Here is an 18225-nt window from a genome sequence, read left to right as displayed (position 1 = left end):
AAAGTATTAGTATGAATCTTACAGTAACACTAATGCATACTCAGATCCTAATCGTTTAGATGTTTATTGTAAAAAATCAAATGTGTTTTGATGAATAAACTCAGTTTACAGTTTGTGATTTTTTTTTTTCTTTACAGGTCATGGGTTATAGGTGCAATAGCACTTCTCTGTCTTCTGGGACTGACCTGGGCCTTTGGATTAATGTATATCAACGAGAGCACAGTCATTATGGCTTATCTATTCACAATTTTTAATTGTCTTCAGGGAATGTTTATATTCATTTTCCACTGTGTTCTACAAAAGAAGGTAAAACTATAAGAGTATTACTTTTTATGGTTCATGCTGATCCCCATAAATCCTGCATATAAAAACACCCAAGTCTGCAGATTTTCTATTATTTCTATTCTTTCTTTCTTTTCTATTTTTATTTATTAGGACCGTATAGGCCTTTTCAAAAAATGACAGTTTGTTGTATTTAACAAACGTGTGTTGTGCTAAAGCATATTTAAACCCAAGAACAAAAATGTATTACAGCTTACTCGTCCATGGTGGCTGCATTGTTTTTTTCTCTTTATGTTAACCCAATATTGCTGTTAACACACTTCCTGTCCTAGGGTGACAACTGTACTAAGCAGCATTGTCATCGCAGGACAAGTAGTGTGTCATGACTACATAATACTTCTCTCTCTTCCCCTGGTGGGGCGGGGGTATGTTTTGCAGTCCACATAGATAGCAAGGAGCAATTTTTTTGAACAGATATAATACATTTGTGTATTTAACAGACCATAAGGGAGCATATTTGAATGGGCTAGCAAATTACCACAACAGCCTGAAAATAGCACCTTCATGATTCTGTGTAGTGCAGGGCCCCACAACACGTGTTGCAATGCAGGTGCCTTGTGCACAAACCCTAACTATAAATATGCCCATGTGAACTCTAGCTTTTACCTGATAAAGGTGTAGGTTAAAGGATAAGTTCACCTTTACAGAAAAAATAATACATAATTTTGCAGGAAAAAAATGTGCATTTATTATTTTTTCCTACAGGAGCCTGGAAAGCATTGCCCCATAATCTGTAGATACTTCTTTATAGGCTTTTTGTTTGAAAGCAGAGGACATGTCAGTGGACAAGAGCGCTCACCCCCCCCCCGCGCCCAGCTCGTTGAAACTACAAGTCCATCTGCTGCAGTGGTAGATGGTACTTGTAGTTTATTCATTCACAGGAGTCTGTGAATGAATGATGCAGCTGTGTGAGCAGAGCCCCGCACAGCCGCACTGTTTTCAAAAAATGACAGTGGGGGCAGGGTGAATAACCCTCATCACTGTCACAGGGAGGGGGAGAGGGAGCAGGAGCTGGAACTTGTTACATGTTCCACCCTAAATATGGGTGGAACATGTGACATGTTCCAAAGGTGAACTTAGCCTTTAAGCGTGTGAAGCCTTTGGTGGAAATAACCATTCCCCACGTGCTAGCTGTATTTTATCATGTTCTCACCTGACTACCAGTCTACCTATCAGTTTCTATTTACAGGAATATTTTGGCATACCTCCCAATATTTTGAGATGGGAATGAGGGACACCTGCTAACAAATGTATATAGGCATAGGACACGCCCCCTGCCACACCCCCTTAAAGGAAAATTAACCAAAAAAAGGTTAATTAAATCCACAAGGACTTTTTTTACCACTACTATTCCTTTATATTGGCTTTTAAAATGTACAAATGCAGAAATTTAGAAATTGGATGAAAGGTTTAGCACTGGGGAACACTTTTTGAAAGATAAAAAGTGCATTTTATATACAACTATATAGATCAGACCAAAATGAGGGACAGAGGGACATTGCTCCAAATCAGGGACAGTCCCTCCAAATCAGGGACAGTTGGGAGCTATGTTTTGGTTCATCACAGATTGTATTTAACTGTTTTAACCACTTGCCGACCGCCGATATACGTCCTTACTTTGAGGACGGATATCATTGTTATGGCAGCAGCTAGCTGCCATAACCCCGGTATCTTCGTGTTTGGCCGGCGGTCGACTACAAGATAAAAGTGGTCTCTGCGGCGCATTCGCGAGATCACTTTTATCGGAGGCGGGAGAGGGGCCCCGCCCTCCCTCCACGCTCCGGTGCCCTCCGCTGCATACTGGAGCCAACGGCAGAGGCGGAGGTGATCCGGTCCTCTCAGTGGCTGTGCATGGAGACGAGTGAGGGGAAGATGACTCCCACCCTTCTCCATGACATTGCAGGGCGGAAGCGATGTCAAAACGTCACTTCCGCCCATAGCTCTTAAAGGGCCATTATTATTTTTTAAATCATTTTTTTTTCTTTTTTATTGCAGTTTAATGTAAATATGAGATCTGAGGTCTTTTTGACCCCAGATCTCATATTTAAGAGGTCCCGTCATGCTTTTTTTCTATTACAAGGGATTTTTACATTCCTTGTAATAGGAATAAAAGTGACACTTTTTTTTTTTAAACAGTGTAAAAATAAAAAATAAAAGGTAAAATAAATAAGAAAAAAAAGTAAAAATGTTTAAACGCATATGTGAGTAGCGCCCGCATATGAAAACAGTGTTCAAAGCACACATGTGAGGTATCACCGCGATCGGTAGAGTGAGAGCAATAATTCTGGCCCTAGACTGTAACTCAAAACATGCAACCTGTAGAATTTTTTTAAACGTCGCCTATGGAGATTTTTAAAGGTAAAAGTTTGTCACCATTCCACGAGCGGGCGCAATTTTGAAGCGTGACATGTTGGATATCAATTTACTCAGCGTAACATTGTATTTCACAATATAAAAAAAAATCTGACTAACTTTACTGTTGTCCAATTTTTTATTTAAAAAAGTGTATTATTTCCAAAAAAAGTACGCTTGTAAGACCACTGCGCAAATACGGTGTGACAGAAACTATTGCAACAACTGCCATTTTATTCTCTAGGGTGTTAGAAAAAATATGTATAATGTTTGGAGGTTCTAAGTAATTTTATAGCAAAAAAATTTTTTAACTTGTAAAAAACACATCTAAAAAAGAGGCCCGGTCCTCAAGTGGTTAAAAGTCAAAAAAATTGCATTTGGTGTAAAAAAAAAAAAAAAAAATATATATACTACAAGAAACATTTCTGTTTTCATCTTCAGACCTAAACTGCAGAAATGACAGTTGAAAATTGACTGGTTGCTAAGCTAAACCATACAATTTTTTTGAAGCACTCATTTGCTATGGAAGTTCTTTAAAATTGTCTTTCATTGCATGATGAAAAAAATAAATGAAAACATATGTAAAACACTTGTTTGTGCATTGATTGTAAAGCCTTTTGAACTTGAAACAAAATACCTACTTTTAATTTGCTTGGCAAACTGCATAAGATTTGTGGAAAATTCATTATGGCTAATTTTTTTTAAATTCTCTTTTAGGTGCGGAAAGAATATGGCAAATGTTTGCGAACTCATTGCTGTAGTGGAAAAAGTATGGATAATTCAATTGGTTCAAATAAAACATCTAGCTCTCAAGCTCCTGGGAGGTATTCCACTGGTTCACAGGTAAGTAGAGTATTTAGATATACACGATATTGTCAAAAGTATTGGGACACCTGCCTTTACACGCACATGAACTTTAATGGCATCACAGTCTTCGTCCGTAGGGTTCAATATTGAGTTGGCCCACCATTTGCAGCTTTAACAGCTTCAACTCTTCTGGGAAGGCTGTCCACAAGGTTTAGGAGTGTGTCTATGGGAATGTTTGCCCATTCTTCCAGAAGCGCATTTGTGAGGTCAGGCACTGATGTTGGATGAGAAGGCCTGATTTGCAGTCTCTGCTCTAATTCCTCTCAAAAGGTGTTCTATTGGGTTGAGTTCAGGACTGTGCAGGCCAGTCAAGTTACTCTACCCCAAACTCACTTATGTATGTCTTTATGAACCTTGTTTTGTGCACTGGTCCAAATCATTTGATGGAGGGGGATTATGGTGTGGGGTTGTTTTTCAGGGGTTGGGCTTGACCCCTTAGTTCCAGTGAAGGGAACTCTTAAGGCATCAGCGTACCAAGACATTTTGGACAATTTCATACTCCTAACTTTGTGAGAACAGTTTGGGGTTAGCCCATTCCTGTTTCAACATGATTATACACCAGTGCACAAAGCAAGGTCCATAAAGACATGGATGAGTGAGTTTGGGGTAGAGAAACTTGACTGGTCTGCACAGAGTCCTGACCTCACTCTTTCATGTCTTTATGGACCTTGCTTTGTGCACTGGTTGCGCAGTCATGTTGGAACAGGAAGTTGTCGTTCCAGACAAAGCAGTTCTGCAATTGGTTTGCAAAGAAGAGCTTTGTGTGGGTCTCTTTTGAGGCCAGTGTGAAATAAGGTACAAAGAAAGGCATAGACCCTGACCCATAGTCTGCACGCCTTTGGGCAAGACCACCATATGTGTGTCATTATTCCCACCTGTGAACATCCTCGGAAGCAGAGCAGAGAATAAGCTGTAATGAAACGAGCCGGCCTAGCCAGTGTATAGTATCATGTGTATAATGTTTTATAGGCATTCTCCAATATAAAAACATTTTAGAGCTTTTGGAAAGCGCCAAGGACATGATCTGCCAGTCCTCTGGGTCCAGTCACTTCCCCACTTTACTTTCCCATTCAAGGTGGTAGGGCCACAACAGAGGTCTTCTGGAAGAAATTATTGAAGAATAAATCAATGAGATGAGGCCAGGGGAGTGAGGCCGGACTCTACAAAGACTCTAAAATGGGGTCAACGCATAAGGGGTGGGCTGGGACTGCAGGAGCTGTTGAATGAAATGATGAAGTTGTAGGTACCTATAATGCTTTTATAAGGGAGTGTCATAGGAGGATCTAAGAGGGTCAAATGTTATTATCCTGGGGGGGTAAGAAGTGAATGGATGTCAACAAACCCATTGTCAGTCAACCAGGAAAATTGTCTCGAATTATCACACCCGAGGGGAATAGCGGGCAATGAATGAGACGAAGCAAGAGTAGATAGGGAGATTTCAGGCTCGCAGAGAATTTGACTGAATCCCACAAGCAGATAGTGAAGTAAAGGGGGTCTTAATGTGGCTGGACGATGGATAGTGGGGAGCCAGGATAGGGAAAAATATAGGTATAGGATAGTTACATAGTTACATAGTAGGTGAGGTTGATAAAAGACACAAGTCCAACCTATGTGTGTGATTATATGTCAGTATTACATTGTATATCCCTGTTTGTTGCTGTCGTTTAGGTGCTTATCTAATAGTTTTTTGAAAATATCAATGCTCCCCGCTGATATCACCGCCTGTGGAAGGGAATTCCACATCCTTGCCGCTCCTACAGTAAAGAACCCTCTACGTAGTTTAAGGTTAAACCTCTTTTCCTCTAATTTTAATGAGTGGCCACGTGTCTTGTTAAACTCCCTTCCGCAAAAAAGTTTTATCCCTTTTGTGGGGTCACCAGTATGGTATTTGTAAATTGAAATCATATCCCCTCTCAAGCGTCTCTTCTCCAGAGAGAATAAGTTCTGTGCTTGCAACCTTTCCTCATAACTAATATCCTCCAGACCCTTTATTAGCTTTGTTGCCCTTCTTTGTACCTGCTCCATTTCCAGTACATCCTTCCTGAGGACTGGTGCCCAGAACTGGACAGCATACTCTAGTTGCGGCTGGACCAAAATCTTGTAGAGCGGGAGAATTATCCTTTTATATCTGGAGTTGATCACCTTTTTAATGCATGCCAATATTCTGTTTGCTTTGTTAGCAGCAGATTGGCATTGCATACCATTGCTGAGCCTATCATCTACTAGGACCCCCAGGTCCTTTTCCATCTTAGATTCCCCCAGAGGTTCTCCCCCCAGTGTATAGATTGCAGTCATATTTTTGCCACCCAAATGCACTATTTTACATTTTTCTAAATAGGAGTTTACAAGATAAATGGTTGCCCACAGCAGTAGTTTCATGGAGATGAGGCAAAGGAGCTATATTAGTCGCCAAATAATAAGCTTGAGGGTTTTGGCCTGAGAGGCCGCCATTGATCCTGCGAGCATCTAGAACTTGTTTATTGATTCGGGGACAGGTAGACCCCCAAATGAATTTCAAAAGCTTACGTTGGTGTATATGTAAAATATGTGAGGGGATCAGAACTAGTAGGACATGGAAAAAGTAAAACAATTTCGGGAGATAGGACAAGCGGACTGCAGTTATCCTGCCAAACCAAGACAGCAGGAAATGGGCCCAAGGGGCAACATTTCAGTCAGCTTCCTGAACAAAGGTGGAAAGTTGGCATAGTCTAATTCCTCGTAAGTTGGGGTGAGCCGGATTCCTAAATATGGCAGAGATGTGAGTCAGTGGAATGGAAAAGCATTTTTAAGGGCAGTCATTTCTTAAGATGGAAAATTGACTGACATTGGATTGGATTTGCCGGGGTTGACGCAAAGTCTAGGGCACCTAGACTAGTGTAAATTTGCTGTCCCCTCAAAATAACTCAAAGCACAGCCATTAATGTCTAAACCGCTGGCAACAAAAGTGAGTACACCCCTAAGTGAAAATGTCCAAATTGGGCCCAAAGTGTCAATATTTTGTGTGGTCACCATTATTTTCCAGCACTGCCTTAACCCTCTTGGGCATGGAGTTCACCAGTGTTTCACAGGTTGCCACTGGAGTCCTCTTCCACTCCTCCATAACGACATCACGAAGCTGGTGGATGTTAGAGACCTTGCGCTCCTCCACCTTCCGTTTGAGGATGCCTCACAGATGCTCAATAGGGTTTAGGTCTGGAGACATGCTTGGCCAATCTATCACCTTTACACTCAACTTCTTTAGCAAGGCAGTGGTCGTCTTGGAGGTGTGTTGGGGTCGTTGGAATACTGCCCTGCGGCCCATGCTCTGCTTCAGTATGTCATAGTACATGTTGGCATTCATGGTTCCCTCAATGAACTGTAGCTCCCCAGTGCTGGCAGCACTCATGCAGCCCCACACCATGACACTCCCACCACCATGCTTGACTGTAGGCAAGACACACTTGTCTTTGTACTCCTCACCTGGTTCCCGCCACACACACTTGACACCATCTGAACCAGATAAGTTTATCTTGGTCTCATCAGACCACAGGACATGGTTCCAGTAATCCATGTTCTTAGTCTGCTTGTCTTCAGCAAACTGTTTGCGGGCTTTCTTGTGCATCATCTTTAGAAGAGGCTTCCTTCTGGGATTACAGCCATGCAGACCAATTTGATGCAGTGTGCGGCATAAGGTCTGAACACTGACAGGCTGACCCCCCACCCCTTCAACCTCGGCAGCATTGCTGGCAGTACTTATGTCTATTTCCCAAAGACAACCTCTGGATATGACTCTGAGCACGTGCACTCAACTTCTTTGGTTGACCATGGCGAGGCCTGTTCTGAGTGGAACCTGTCCTGTTAAACCGCTGTATGGTCTTTGCCACCATGCTGAAGCTCAGTTTCAGGGTCTTGGCAATCTTCCTATAGCCTAGGCCATCTTTATGTAGAGCAACAATTCTTTTTTTCAGATCCTCAGAGAGTTTTTTGCCATGAGGTGCCATGCTGAATTTCCAGTGGCCAGTATGAGAGAGTGAGAGCGATAACACCAAATTTAACACACCTGAGACCTTGTAACAGTAACGAGTCACATGACACCGGGGAGGGAAAATGTCTAATTAGGACCAATTTGGACATCTTCACATAGAGGTGTACTCACCTTTGTTGCCGGTGGTTTAGACATTAATGGCTGTGCATTGAGTTGTTTTGAGGGGACAGAAAATTTTCACTGTTATACAAGCTGTACGCTCACTAATTTACATTGTAGCAATGCATTGGTTTGTGGGTCAAATGGCCCACAAGAGAGTCGGGATTTGGCCAAAACTATTTTCTCAACCAAGTGCTGGCTCATTGGGAAGCAGTGGTCCACCAGAACCACTCGGCAATTCTTATAAACCATAAATAACTTTTAACAATGTGAGGACAGATAATATGTAGCTATACTGGAATTAAAATACAACATAGAGAAGGCATTCATCATCTAGTAAAATTAGGTTACATCTGCCAGTGGCTACCATCACACAAACGGGGCAGCCAAAGGTGGAGAACCGACCAATATTAAATCAATCTATGATAATAGCAAAACAGTTAAAAAAGTAAAATGAGCAACAAAACTAAACGAAGCGCTGAGAACGGTGAGGTCCAGGCCTACAAGCCAGTGGCTCAGGAGTGGTGGGTAATATCCCACAGCCACTAACCTGTATCAGGTGGCAAAAAATACAAGGCCTGGCAGTAACACTGGGTTCAGGCAGAGCTGGATATCAGGAACATTCAAAAGCTTATGCTGTCATCCTAAAGACACTTCCTGGAAGCGTTGAGCTTGGAGGGAGCGAAGTGCTTGTGGGCTAAGCTGGGAAGCCTGTGGGGACTTGCGCAGTGACGGAGATGATGGAGGTTGAGATGAAGAGGCCTGTTATTTACGGCTTTGGTAGGAAAACAAAAGCTTAACGGGAAATTCCCATCTGTACTTGTTTCCCTGGAGCTGTAGGATCGTCAGATAGGGCTTCAAATTCCCTTGTTGTGCAATTGTGACTCGAGAGGGATTCAGCAAATATTTGGAGGGAATTTCCTTGGAAGGAGAGTTCCTGGTGTTCCCGGGCCGCTTGCAGGAGCCTCTCTTTAGTATGGTAGTAGTGGAATTTAATAATAATGATGCCTGGTGGCCCTCTGTTGTTTTAGTTGTAAGGGACCCATGTATGCAGTCGAATTCCAGAAGCTCAAAAGGGATCTCTGGTGCTAGTTCCTGAAAAAAGGCAATGGCTGTGCATTGCAGATCAGTGATTGCTTCAGAAATTCTGCGAACACAGAGATTGTCCCTGCAGACCCTGTTCTCAGCATCTTCCAATTTGTCGTGTAAGGTCACCAATTCAGTTTAGCCACTTCAGCCCCGGAAGGATTTACTCCCTCCCTGACTAAGCCCTTTTTTGCAATACGGCACTGCGTCGCTTTAACTGACAATTGTGCAGTTGTGCGACGTTGTACCCAAACAGAATTGACATTCTTTTTTTCCCACAAATAGAGCTTTCTTTTGGTGGTATTTGATCACCTCTGCGGTTTTTATTTTTTGCACTATAAACAAAAAAAGAGCTATAATAAATATCCCCAAAATATATATAAAAAACTAATTTCTTCCACAGTTTAGGCCAATATGTAATCTTCTACATATTTTTGGTAAAAAAAAAAAAATCGCAATAAGCGTATATTGATTGGTTTGCGCAAAAGTTATCGCATCTACAAAATAGGGGATAGATTTATGGCATTTTTATTAATACTTTTTTTTATTGGTAATGGCGGCGATCTGCGATTTTTTTATTGTGATTGCGACATTGCGGCGAACAGATTGGACACTTTTGACACTATTTTGGGACCATTGGCATTAATACAGCGATCAGTGCTATAAAAATTCACTGATTACTGTGTAAATGTCACCGGCAGGGAAGGGGTTAAACACTAGGGGGCGATCAAGGGGTTAACTGTTTTCCCTCAGCATGTTCTAACTGTAGGGGGGATGGGCTCACTAGAACATACAGAGATCACTGCTCCAAATCACTGGGAGCAGTGGATCACTGCTATGTTGCTAGGCAGATTTACATAGGCATCTCCCCGTTCTGCCTTTCCATGCCATGGTCGCGGGCCACTGGCAGACATCGAGTCTGCGGGGCCCACGGGCACACTCCTAAGGCACGCGCCGGGTGCATGCACCGCCGGCGTACCCGCTAGCCGCGGATGACACAGCGATATGCGGGTACGTTGTCGTGCGCACCCGTGCCACTTTGCTAACGTATATCGGCGTGAGCCGGTCGGCAAGTGGTTAGACTATCTACCTCCTGCTCATGCCCCTCCACTCTAGTTGCCAAATCCATGCGTTGCTCCAATTGGTTTGTGTGGTGTCCCAATTCCTTGAGACCTTTCACCAGGTCAGAGGAGAGCTTGCGGGCGGCTGTAGTGATCTCCTCCTGCACTATGGAGTAGAATTTTTGGAACATGGTATCTGGGTTATTATCAGGAGGGCTTACCAAGTCCGTGGGCCTGCTGCCAAGAGCCATGGGGTGTCATCTGGCTCCAGGTGTTAAGGCAACATCTTGCCTAGTCTTTTGGCGGGAGAAGAGGCCTTTCGGTTGTGCCCAGTGATTCTGAAGATATTTGGGTGTGCGGTACATATCCGCGTGGAGCCTGCTTCAGCCGTATGGGCTGTTTTTACAGGAGCGGAGTGCAATGTTCCGGCAGAGCCAAGAAGCTAAAATAGAAAGACAATCCTGTGAGCCACCAATTCCTAGATGCTAAAACGTAAATAAAATACCTAAAGCTGCTCGCATTACACATGTCACATATATCGTGCAAAAACAATTATAAATATATATACTCTGCGCTAAAAGGCATGTATAAAAAGTGCACAGTAAATAATTGATCTCAAAATAAATAAATAATGAACCAGTGAATTCTAAATGTTAATACACATATATCATACTATGGATATAGTTACGTGCCTAGTGCATAACTGTATTACAAGCCAAAAAAAAATTATATATATATATATATATATATATATATATATATATATATATATATATATATATATATATATATATGTATATACACACAGTGGGAACGGAAAGTGATCAGACCCTCTTAAATTTTTCACTCTTTGTTATATTGCAGACATTTGCTAAAATCATTTAAGTTCATTTGTTTTCCTCATTAATGTACACACAGCACCCCATATTGACAGAAAACACAGAATTGTTGACATTTTTGCAGATTTATTAAAAAAGAAAAACTGAAATATCACATGGTCCTAAGTATTCAGACCCTTTGCTGTGACACTCATATATTTAACTCCTGTGCTGTCCATTTCTTCTGATCATCCTTGAGATGGTTCTACACCTTCATTTGAGTCCAGCTGTGTTTGACTATACTGATTGGACTTGATTTGGAAAGCCACACACCTGTCTATATAAGACCTTACAGCTCACAGTGCATGTCAGAGCAAATGAGAATCATGAGGTCAAAGGAACTGCCTGAAGAGCTCAGAGACAGAATTGTGGCAAGGCACAGATCTGGCCAAGGTTACAAAAATTTTCTGCTGCACTTAAGGTTCCTAAGAGCGCAGTGGCCTCCATAATCCTTAAATGGAAGACGTTTGGGACGACCAGAACCCTTCCTAGAGCTGGCTGTCCGGGCAAACTGAGCTATCGGGGAGAAGAGCCTTGGTGAGAGAGGTAAAGAAGAACCCAAAGATCACTGTGGCTGAGCTCCAGAGATGCAGTTGGGAGATGGGAGAAAGTTGTAGAAAGTCAACCATCACTGCAGCCCTCCACCAGTCGGGGCTTTATGGCAGAGTGGCCTGACGGAAGCCTCTCCTCAGTGCAAGACACATGAAAGCCCGCATTGAGTTTGCTAAAAGACACCTGAAGGACTCCAAGATGATGAGAAATAAGATTCTCTGGTCTGATGAGACCAAGATAGAACTTTTTGGCCTTAATTCTAAGCCGTACGTGTGGAGAAAACCAGGCACCGCTCATCACCTGTCCAATAGAGTCCCAACAGTGAAGCATTGTGGTGGCAGCATCATGCTGTGGGGGTGTTTTTCAGCTGCAGGGACAGGATGACTGGTTGCAATCGAGAGAAAGATGAATGCGGCCAAGTACAGGGATATCCTGGATGAAAACCTTCTCCAGAGTGCTCAGGACCTCAGACTAGGCCGAAGGTTTACCTTCCAACAAGACAATGACCCTAAGCACACAGCAAAAATAACAAAGGAGTGGCTTCACAACAACTCCGTGACTGTTCTTGAATGGCCCAGCCAGAGCCCTGACTTAAACCCAATTGAGCATCTCTGGAGAGACCTAAAAATGGCTGTCCACCAACGTTTACCATCCAACCTGACAGAACTGGAGAGGATCTGCAAGGAGGAATGGCAGAGGATCCCCAAATCCAGGTGTGAAAAGCTTGTTGCATCTTTCCTAAAAAGACTCATGGCTGTATTAGATCAAAAGGGTGCTTCTACTAAATACTGAGCAAAGGGTTTGAATACTTAGGATCATGTGATATTTCAGTTTTTCTTTTTTAATAAATCTGCAAAAATGTCAACAATTCTGTGTTTTTCTGTCAATATGGGGTGCTGTGTGTACATTAATGAGGAAAAAAATGAACTTAAATGATTTTAGCAAATGGCTGCAATATAACAAAGAGTGAAAAATATAAGGTGGTCTGAATACTTTCCGTCCCCACTATGTGTGTGTATATATATATATATATATATATATATTAAAAAAGCAGCAATACAGTATATCAAAGTGCTTCTGTGCTTTCATATAATGTCCAAAAAAGTCAATAATGACCGTGCTTTCATACAGTGTCCAAACATGTCAATAATGACCGTGCCGAAAAACGATCCTGTAAGTGATTTTAAATCATATAACAAAGTGCTCATGTGCATGCAAGTAGCGACCAATTGCATCACTAAACCAGTATTGATAAAAGTCTGTGTAACCCAAAAGCTGTGATCCAAGCGGTGCTAAGGTGTCATCACTCAGGTGCCCGCCTTAGGTAATAAATGCTCACCTTGGAGCGTGCGACTTTGCGATTAAGCTAAGTCAAAACATGCATGTGAACCGCCTCTGGGCTCTATGATGGTATTGGGCTCCTGGATTCCTCAGCATACAACCGGGATATGAAACAGGAAAAATTTGATAGTGCAAGTACAGTTTGAACCGCTTTATTAAATAAAGCAAAAAAGATCCCCTTCAGGGGTACTCACACAGATTAGGTGCGTCAGTGCACCGCTCTATAGTAAGCCTATACTGGTGTATACCAATGGTGGTATCGGATGATGCGGGCATCCTCCTCTGTGCACAAGATGCCTGCCGTGCCATCCTGACCTCTCCCCAACGCATATCGATGCAGGGATTACGCATCTACTTCAGGGGGAAATAGTATTGGACGGTGGATATGTGAATCTTAAATAATGCTGTTGGCCATTTTGGTGAAGACCAAGGACACTCTAATGTGTTGTCTGTAGTTTCAATGCGCTTATCACATAGGAAACACTAATCGGATACAAATGATAGACATCATTTGTCCTCATTGATTCCCATTAACTCCATTTTCTCTAAATTCTACGGTGTCCTAATAGACCCATAATTACTTGCCACAAACGTAGTGACTAAATAGAGGGGAAAAAAACATGACAATAAAAGCAAGGAAAATAACCCCCAGGACGGCATCGGAGGATTTACACATCATCCCTTATAATGCAGCATAAACAAGATATGCCCCATCAAAAAAAACATACATATGTTATACATAGGTATTGCTGTTAAATTAAAAAAGTAGTACATTGCAGAAGGATTTAAAGCGATAGTAAACCCTCCCAAATTACTGAAAATTTACTAATATTATAAAAGACATAATAATTGACAAACGATTGATCACTATGTGTATTTATAAAATCTTTATCTTACTTTAGTTATATGTTATTTTTTCCCCGTTTATCTTCTCTCTTCGCTGGCGCCATCTGCACTGTGGTCTTACACGTCTGCTATGATAAATACTTCCACCCACAGTACCTAATCGTTGTGGTAATCCCACGCATGCGCACTAACAACATAGCCAAGCCTCTTCTTCGTTTACGGTTACTATGGAAACAAGGCATAGCGACTCACAGCTTGCTGCAGAAATGAGGTAATACAGAAGAAAGTGACCATACCTCCTGGAGCAGGCTGAGTAATCATTTACATGTAATTGCCCAAGCAGTAGAAAAAAAACAAAACGTTATACATAGATATCAATCTATACAGATAGATATATAGATATCTATCTCTGTATGTATATATATATATATATATATATATATATATATGTGTGTGTATATATATATATATATGTATGTGTGTATATATATATATATATATATATATATATATATATATATATATATATATATATATACATATATATATATATATATATAAATACATATAGATATATCAATTGATAATTTTGCTTTTAATATATCAACTTTATTATATTTAAATAATTGACACAAGACACAAGGAATACAAAATTTAAAAAATTAATTTTATTTAAAAAATTACATGTTAAAAAAAAAAAAATAAAACATTTACATTTTACATAAATTCATATACTATTCTTTACTTTTCAATATGTATGCAGTTCGGGTGTAAGGTAACCATGATCCTCTTGGGGACGAAAAATCTCAGGAACCATCGCAGGATGTTGGGGCTGACGTCTACAACAGGTAATGGCGCAGCCCTGACATACACAAGAATCTTTCCCGCAGGGTCTCGAGTTGTCGGATTTAATCGATGATACGGCGTGTGCGCTTGTCATGTCATTAGTCGGGAATATAGCAATAATACCGGAAGGAACCAGGTAGGCAAAAAAGTTAATAATGGCAATAGATTGGGGATGTTAGGAGACATGATTACATTGAAAGTTGCAAATTTGAGTATACAACTGCTTTAATAAAAATATTTACAGCAAGCGCTCGGGGCATGGTGCTAATGGCAAAATCCCAGCAGTTTTAACCATCTGCCTGCTGGAAATAACCGTATCCTCCATTTCCCATAAACACCTTACCGTAATTGACCCACAAATAATATAAGCTCTAAGGTGAGCATTTATTACCTAAGGGGGGCACCTGAGTGATGACACCTTAGCACCGCTTGGATCACAGCTTTTGGATTACACGGACCATCAATACTGGATTAGTGACACAACTGATCGCTAGTTGCATGCACATGAGCACTTTGTTATATGATTTAAATCACTTACAGGATCGTTTTTAAGCATGGTTATTATTGACATGTTTGGACACTGTATGAAAGCTAAGAAGCTAGGCGTCCATCTTCCGCAGCGGCTTGTATGCGCCCCCCCAGACACTTTCATTCATTATGGGGTTAATGTTCTGTATTGAGTTGTAAACAATCATGTTATATGTTTTAATTGGAAGTAAGGGGTTCACATACCCCTTGAATGTGTTTTTATAAAACAATTATTAAATAAAGCTGATTGTTTCTAAGTTAGTTGCAATGGTTTTTTTGAGAGCCAGTCCCCTTTAAAGTCCTATATTTTGCGTTTTCAGGGGTCACCCAATAATAAGATATTACGGTAGACCGCAATACAGCTGAATTTTCTTCCTGTTAACAAGCTTATCTGACATCGTATTGGGGAATTTAAAAAAAAAGGAAAGCATATAAGTTCAATTTAGCGCCGGTTCACATTAGAAGCGGCACGACTTGCAGGTCGCCTCACCGAGTTATATAGGTATAGAAGTCTATGCAAGTCGCCCCCAAAGTAGTACAGGAACCTTTCTTCTAAGTCGGAGCGACTTGCGTCGCTCCGATTAGAACGGTTCCATTGTACAGAACGGGAGGCGACTTCTCAGGCGGCTAGGTCGCCTGAGAAGTCGCCCCCGTGTGAACCGGCTCTTAGGAAGAACACACAAAATGCTCATTGATTTATTCTAAGGTTTATATCACTCAGATTTTTAGTCATTATGGATTTTATTTATTGTGGCTTTGTCTTTAGACTGAGACTAACAATTTTCTAAATAAATTATTCAAGAACTGGTTTTATAAAATACGTTTTAGTGAATAATACTAGTGACATGCAAAGCTTCAAGGGCTCAACCAAAAAAAAATGGAGTTTTAAATCAAAAGGATCTAAAATGTAACATTATCTGCACTAGCGTATGTTCTTTAGATGCAGAAGGATGCAATAACTAATGTGACTGTAGATGTTATTGTCATTTTATCAATACTCTAAATGTAAAAAGTGCCATTGTTCTACCACTGTTCTTGGCAAATAGTGCAGAGCTGGAGAATATACTGTTACATTTTATCACACACTAAAGAAAGGCTAATCAAAAGAATGAACAGAGAAAAGTCTAGGAAGTGTTTATAAAACACCACATTGTTACATGGGCCCTGACAGTGATCACTGGATAGATTTAATGATAATGATTGGTCATAACATTAGATGTGGGAATGTGTGTAGGTTTTCAAGCACTTCTTGAAGACTTTTTATTTAAACTTAACCGGAAATGTTCCTCTATAGTGGGCATCACTAAATGGCGGATCACAGGCCACGTCTGGACCGAGGCACTCTTCTGCCCCGCCCGCCGCTAACCTGCCATTTAGGAGTCGGCTCTCCCCCTCAGCCGTCGCCACCACTGACATCCCCACACGCTGCTATTGGCATCGGGAGGCAAGACAGTTCTGTACGAGGGAGGTGCTACAAAGTTAACTTTTAAAGTTAAGCAGCAGGTGATTGGTTGCTAGGCATTCCTAGCAGCCAATCACAAGCTGATTAACAGAAAAAGTTGTGCAGCTTCTGTGCTCCATTCAGAACTATCCTGCCTCCTGACGTCAGCTTCAGACCTGCTGTGTCTGCCATGTTCCGCCCTGTGTAAGGTAAGACAGCCGAGAGGACTATACCACTGCTGTGCTGGATGGGGAGGAAGTTGGGGGTGATATAAAAAGGGGGTCAGAGGACAGGAATATAAAGGATGTTCCTTTATAAAATCTTACTGAATGGAGCTCCATGGATTTTAAATCAATACCCCTGCTCTATAGCCTACCACAGTGATTCTCAAACTGTGTTCCACAGCACAGTAGTGTGAGATTTGCAGGTGTGCCGTGGGAGTTTTGAAAAAAATTTTAAATTGTTAGCGTTTTGAAACCTTGAACATATATTGAAAAATAAATGGTAAATCAATGTTGCAAAAGATAAAAAAAGGAACGTATATAAAAAAAAACGCAATCTGTCAGTCTGTCATTCATTGGTTCGTTTTGTAACGGGAGAGCAAGATCTCGGGAGAACTTGATCGCTGTAATTATATTCTAATAATAGAGACCGTTCCACTTGTTTGTTCCTTTTGTCGACTTTGGAGCCTTGCTTTGATCCGCTCTGCTCTCGAAAACAGGCACATCCTTCACTTTAAATGCAAAATTAAATATATGTATATATATATATATATATATATATATATATATATATATATATATATATATATATATATATATATAATTAATTAAGTTCTTCACCAAAAAAAAATTAAATCTTTTTAGGTGTGCCGTGAAAATGTTTTGATCTTTTTGGTGCGCCGCAAGACAAAAAAGTTTGAGGAACACTGGCCTACCACAAAAGATTTAGTACACCTAGCATTTTTTCATATATTATTTCCCCTAGTTTCCACTCTGCCTAAAAATATTAAGGTGGAAAGAAAGGCTAGCTTTTCAATTTACTCCCCGCAATCAGTTAAACTATATAATTGCCTCATTATTTGTAAAATGTTTAAAATATGTTGTTTTCTACCTTTTCTCTTTAAAAAAATTACTGTCAAATAACTGCAATGACTGACCTTATACAGACAATGTGGCTGGTGGGCGTATGTGTTTCCTACTAGCGGCATCGTTTCTAGAAATGTAGTGCCAAGCTGGTGGACATGAACATTGAGAGCTAGATAGTGCTGAGGCGGGACAGAGGTGGGGTGATGTGGGATTGAGGCTGGGCAGGACAGGGGTGGGATGCGGGCCCGAGCTGGGCACACACCAAGAATCAGGAATGTGCAGCCACATTCGGCTGTACAGGCATATTGTGGTGTTTCTAATCAGACATTCACCAATTACAATAATGCATAATTTAAAAGTTTTTTTGTTTTTTTATATATTATACATACTAATTTTAACTTTGATAGATTTAGATTCAAATTTATTGGATAGTTATGGGGAAATAATTCAATTTCTTTGTAAGCACATGTTCATACATAATGCCCTTTTGGTCTAGGCAGTTCACAGAAATAGAAAGTTTCTTCCCATGGAAAATGCGTTATTTTTATGTACTAGTGGATTTGTTTAAGATATTACTAAATATTTACTAAAAACGTTTACATCTCTGAAAAATATTATGTCGATAAGCTTTGATAGTGTGCTTCTTTAAATGAAAGTACATGTGAGGAAACCTGGGCACATTATTTCACTCTGGAATCAAAAGGAATATCAAAGCAGTGGAAGCATGCAAACAACTGCGTCTGCAGGTAAAGTGATTACAAGTGTTTTCTGGGAAAGATGTGGCGAGTGATGTGCATACTCGTCTGCGGGGAAAAAAGTGCAGAGTGATGTGCACATTACAGCAACTCGGTTGGGAGGTATTGCCACATCCTCC

General features: G+C 40.9%; 1 protein-coding gene across 13 annotated transcripts in view; it reads left to right on the top strand.

Moving 5' to 3' along the window:
* ADGRL3 (adhesion G protein-coupled receptor L3) overlaps nucleotides 1-18225 on the top strand; it is a 1522275-nt gene that overhangs the window by 1142509 nt on the left and 361541 nt on the right. For all 13 annotated transcript variants that reach the window (XM_073595048.1, XM_073595046.1, XM_073595028.1 and 10 more), the window contains 2 exons: nucleotides 138-306; nucleotides 3412-3537. In XM_073595048.1, the coding sequence (XP_073451149.1) occupies nucleotides 138-306; nucleotides 3412-3537 (295 nt within the window). The remainder of the gene's footprint in view (nucleotides 1-137; nucleotides 307-3411; nucleotides 3538-18225) is intronic.

Source organism: Aquarana catesbeiana, linkage group LG01, assembly GCF_042186555.1.
Source record: "Aquarana catesbeiana isolate 2022-GZ linkage group LG01, ASM4218655v1, whole genome shotgun sequence".
In the NCBI taxonomy this organism is placed as follows: Eukaryota; Metazoa; Chordata; class Amphibia; order Anura; family Ranidae; genus Aquarana; species Aquarana catesbeiana.
This window is presented reverse-complemented; position numbering and strand designations above follow the sequence as displayed.